Consider the following 5,297-nt stretch of genomic DNA (forward strand, 5'->3'; position numbering starts at 1 on the left):
TGTCTTGATGAGGAGGAGGATGCAATTTGGGCCACTTGATTGTCCAAAATCTTCAAGTGAGCTTGTACTCCCTCCAATTGCTTCTTGAATGCAACTTGCTCATTTTCAATGCTCCCAATGGATACTCCTTGTGATTTTTGACCTTGGAGGATTTGAAATAGCATATCCTTGATGTCCGAGTCTTGATCCTTGGGTTGCACTTGCTGTGGTCTATAGTTGGAATTTCCTTGGTAACCTTGACTCCCTTGACCTTGTTGTTGATACTTTGATTAAAAACCCGGAGGTCCTTGATTGCTCCGTTGAAAAGCGGGATGAGGATTTAGCGCGTTTGACGCGTTCTTGTAGGAGAAATTGAGATGATTCCTCAATCCCGGGTTGTATAGGTTGGATGGATGAGTGTATTGGTTTTGGCTGACATAGTTGGCCTCTTCCGCTTCTTGATCAATCATATACATACCCGGTTGAACTTGCGCTACCTTGTGATCCTCCACAACAGCTACTTGTTTGGCATTCGCAAGTTGGACCTTTATCTCCGCAAGGTCGGCTAGCACCGCCTTAAGAGCTGCGTTGTCACCCACATCTCCTTTCACTGAGCTTCTCCTACTGAACTCATTGGACGTGTGGCTACGTCCTTTGGCCAGTTTTGCTGTTGTTGCTTCCAATTCTTGGAAAGGGATGTCATATATGTCACCTCCACACGCTGCATCAATCCAAGACCGAGGCTGAACTCATTGGATGTGGGGCTACGTCCTTTGGCCAGCTTTGCTTGTGTTGCGTAACATTATTGGAAACGGATGTCATATATGTCACCTCCACACGCTGCATCAATCCAAGACCGAGTATCATCCTTCAACCCATGGATAAAGATGGATAGAAGGTAATCTCTTTCCATTCCATGGTGAGGGAACATTCTTTGATATTCCTTGAAGCGTTCCCATGCATCATGGAGATTATCCCCATCCTCTTGCACAAAAGCATTAATCCGATTCCTCGCATGTTGAGTCTTGGTAGGAGAATAGTATTGCATAAGGAACTGCTCTTCCATCTCATCCCATGTGGAGATAGAGTTTGGCTCAAGAGTGTAGAGCCAATCTCTAGCTCTCTCCGTAAGCGAGTAGGGGAAAGTTTCGAGGAATACGTCTTCAAGAGTAATCCCCGGTCCCTTCTTGATTGCCTTACAGTTCATCTTAAAGTTCGTAAGGTGAGCATTCGGATCCTCGTTTGGTCTCCCACGGAAACTCATATTGTTGAGCATTTGAATACATTGCGGTAGGAGTTCAAAATCTTCTAGAGGTCTCCGGATGATGCATGACAGTAACTGAGTGTGCTTCGGTTGTGTGTATGTTCGAAGCGTTCTAGGGGCTGCTTGGGCTGGACCTCTATGGGCATTGGCCCACCGACCCATCCAGACCCCAACTACCATGCCCCCCCTATTGTGAGGGAAAAATGGGGTAATTTTTCACCTTCCTAGTCCTTTTCTTTTTTCTCGTTCACATGTGTTCACAGGTTCACACACGGACGAGGAAACACGCCCACACGGACAAGGAATGGCCGAGAAGCTTCCTTAGCGGGTCACAGACCACGGACGACCTCGGACCACCATGCCCCGACGTCCCAACACTCTCCCAGACCTCCAGGACATGTCCAGACCACGTCCATGCCAAGGCCACAACCGGACCAAGCTTTGACCCGAGACTTACCTATTTTGGTCGCATATGGCCCATGACGAGTTCTTGGGCGTGTGCTGCCATCCTTGGTGGTTTGGGCTCGGGCCAAAGCCCATTTAGATGTTCTAGAGTGTTCTTAGATAGGTTTAGGCAAGTCCTAGAGCGTCCTTTTTCGTTTTGGGCAAGTAAGGACCGAAAAGGAAGATTAGGGGAACGAAATTGTGAACTTTCCATTTTTGATCTTTTGGCCAACCTTAATAAATAGAAGGCTGATCAGAAGTGGGAAGGCATCTCGTTTAATCCCCAAATCTCGCCCTAAGGTTTCTGAAAACCCTAGCTTCGCCGGTTCTTCTTTGGCTCTCCGTCGTCGGCTCACAAACCGCCGCCGGACCCTCCCTTGTACGAACCGCACGTCGCACCCTTGTTCCCCTTTTCATTATTAATAAACTAAGCCGCACCGAGCTCTCCCACGTCCCATACACGTCTGAGGCTCTCCCCTTGGCCTTGGCTGCCTCACGTGGTTCCTATCTCCACTCTGGACCCGTGACAATAGGGGGGCATGGTAGTTGGGGTCTGGATGGGTCGGTACGGTCGTGTATGTTCCCCCCCTCATACACGTTCGTGCCGACATGGGATGGTCCACGGGGCACCCTCCGAGACCAACCTACCTGGAGCACGGGGGGCTGAGGAACCCCGCGTCACGAGATCCCGTGCCCAGGCCCTTGCGGACGCAGCCGCAACCACTCACGCAACCGATGGAGGCGAGACGCAATCCCAACCCTTGGAGCCACGAGTCCAAGCCTTGGAGGATGTCTCGGCCAATCAGGATGCACGCATGGACGACCTCGAGCAGGAGATCTCCGCCATTGGTGACACAACCAAGGAGATGCTCTCGGACATGGAGCAGAGGACCCAAGCCGACTTGGACTCATGCGACGTGCAGATCCGGCTCTTGCGAGAGGACCATGACCGAGAGGTAAGTGACCTTCGTCGCTTAGTCAATGAACTAAAGCTTGAATGTCGTTTGCACAGGAACCAAGCAGCCCCTGCTCCGGTACCTCCCCCTGCACCGGTCCCAGCTCCAGCCCCAGCACCAGCCCCGGCTCACAACCACCTACCCATCAAGGTGGCCGAACCCTTCATCTTCAATGGGAACCGGAGTGCGTCTGTGGTGGAGTCCTTCCTGTTCACCTTGGACCAGTACTTTGAAGCCCTTGGTGTTGCCGACGACCAAGCCAAGATCCGACATGCTGCCACCTATCTCCGAGAAGTGGCCCAACTTTGGTGGAGGCGCTACCTTGCTGAACGCGAGCGAGGGGAACGCAAAATGGACACATGGGCTCAGTTCAAGGCTGAACTCCGACGCCACTTTGTCCCCACCAATGCAGCCGACGAGGCTCGGACTAGATTCCGACGTCTCCGGCATACAGGGAGTTTATTTGATTACATTCGTGATTTTACAGCATTACGTTTAGAGATGCATGACCTAACGGATAGAGATGCTCTATTTTACTTTAAGGATGGCTTGAAGGACTTTGCTAGGATGGAGGTGAACCGTAGGGACGCCCAAACCCTAGAAGAGGCCATCACGATTGTGGAGAGCATTCCGGAATACAACCAAAGCCGTCCCAACCAACCCTCGAGGAACCAAGGAGGTAACCGAGACGGGAACAGGCCAAGGTCTAACTTCCCGAGCCGAGACAACTCCCGGAACAGTGGGCCACCAAACTCACATGGTTCGGGACACGTTAAGGATCGGTCGAAGCCACCTAAGCCGTGTTTCCTCTGTGGTGGTCCCCATTGGGTCCGAGAGTGTCCCAAGAGAGCAAAGATCAACGCAGCCGAAGTTAGACCCGACAAAAGCAAAGGCAAAGGCAAGGAGAAGGAGACGGATGGAGACTCAGCCATCGTCGGATCCCTCCATAGGTTCAACACATTGAACAAGCCATCTTCAACCGAGAATGCCATAGCTTCCGAGTCACCTAACCGAGGCCTTCTCTATGCAGACATCGACATATACGGTAAGATAGTTCCTGCTATGTTCGATACCGGTGCTTCTCACAATTTTATGGATGTAGGTGAAGCCAAAAAGCTTAAGCTACGCTTAGACGGTAGTGGAGGTTCGGTTAAAGCCGTGAACTCTCCTGCACAAGCTGCTGTAGGTGTGGCCAAGGGAGTCCGAATCCAGATAGGAGATTGGATTGGGAAGACCGACTTCACGGTCTTGCCCATGGATGACTTTCGAGTTGTCCTCGGACTCACCTTTTTCCGTTCGGTGAGCACCTTCATCCCCGCAGCCACCTCCTCACTCGTGATTGTGGACAAGGACAAGCCAACATTTGTCCCTCTACGACCAGCCCCGAGAGACTCCACAACTCTCTCGGCCATGCAATTCAAGAGAGGTGTCAAGAGCTCGGAGTGCTTCATTGCAACCGTCCGAGACTTAAACGACGAGGAACCCTCGTGTCAAACTCATGTCCCGAGCGAGGTACGTTCTCTTTTGGATTCTTATGCAGATGTGATGCCCTCGGATCTTCCCAAGAAGCTTCCACCGAGGAGAGGAGTGGATCATGCTATCGAGCTCATTCCCGGGTCCAAACCACCGGCCATGGCCCCGTACCGAATGGCTCCTCCCGAGCTAGCCGAGCTCAAGAAACAACTAGAGGACCTCCTAGACGCAGGCTACATACAGCCTTCCAAGGCCCCTTATGGTGCTCCCGTCCTCTTCCAAAAGAAGAAGGATGGCTCCCTTCGGATGTGCATAGACTACCGAGCCCTTAACAAGGTAACCGTGAAAAATAAGTATCCCATACCTTTGATTGCGGATCTTTTTGATCAGCTTAGGGAAGCCCGAGTCTTCTCCAAGCTTGATTTACGTTCGGGCTATTACCAAGTGAGAGTAGACGAGGGAGATGAGGCCAAAACCGCGTGCGTCACTAGGTATGGTTCCTTCGAGTTCAAGGTAATGCCTTTCGGCCTAACCAATGCTCCGACTACGTTTTGCACGATGATGAATGAGTTATTCCATCCATATCTAGATAGGTTTGTGGTCATATATCTAGATGATATTGTTGTGTATAGCAAAACTTTGAGTGAGCATGTAGGTCACCTCAAGCTCGTCTTGGATGTACTTCGGGAGAACGAGTTGTACATCAAGCTCGAGAAGTGTGACTTCGCCCAACCACAAGTGGAGTTTCTAGGTCATTATGTGAAGGACGGACAGCTCCTCATGGACCCGAAGAAGATCAAATCCATCCGAGAATGGAATCGACCCAAGACCGTCCCACAACTACGGTCCTTTCTTGGCCTTGTCAATTATTATCGCAGATTTATACTTGGCTACTCATCCATTGCAGCACCTCTTTCGGACATGCTCAAGAAGGACAAGAAGTGGGATTGGACCGACAAATGCCAAGCCGCGTTCGACAAACTTAGAGACATTGTCTCGAGTGAACCAGTTATGACATTGGCGAACGTCGATCAGCCCTTTGAGGTACATTCCGATGCCTCGGACTATGCTATTGGTGGTGTTTTGATGCAGGACAATCATCCCGTGGCGTACGAGAGTCGGAAACTCAACGATGCCGAGAAGAAATACACCGTCCAAGAGAAGGAAATGACGGCCATTGT

At 51.0% G+C, this 5,297-nt stretch overlaps 1 protein-coding gene across 1 annotated transcript in view; it reads left to right on the forward strand.

Annotated features, from left to right (window-relative positions):
• The first annotated feature begins 2,301 nt into the window (after positions 1 to 2,301).
• The window catches only part of LOC109117174, a 4,768-nt gene continuing 1,772 nt past the window's right edge, over positions 2,302 to 5,297 (forward strand). Inside the window, exon 1 of the mRNA XM_019203961.1 lies at positions 2,302 to 5,295. Coding sequence (XP_019059506.1) covers positions 2,302 to 5,295 — 2,994 coding nt within the window. The remainder of the gene's footprint in view (positions 5,296 to 5,297) is intronic.

This window comes from Tarenaya hassleriana, unplaced genomic scaffold (genome assembly GCF_000463585.1).
Source record: "Tarenaya hassleriana unplaced genomic scaffold, ASM46358v1 Cleome451, whole genome shotgun sequence".
In the NCBI taxonomy this organism is placed as follows: Eukaryota; Viridiplantae; Streptophyta; class Magnoliopsida; order Brassicales; family Cleomaceae; genus Tarenaya; species Tarenaya hassleriana.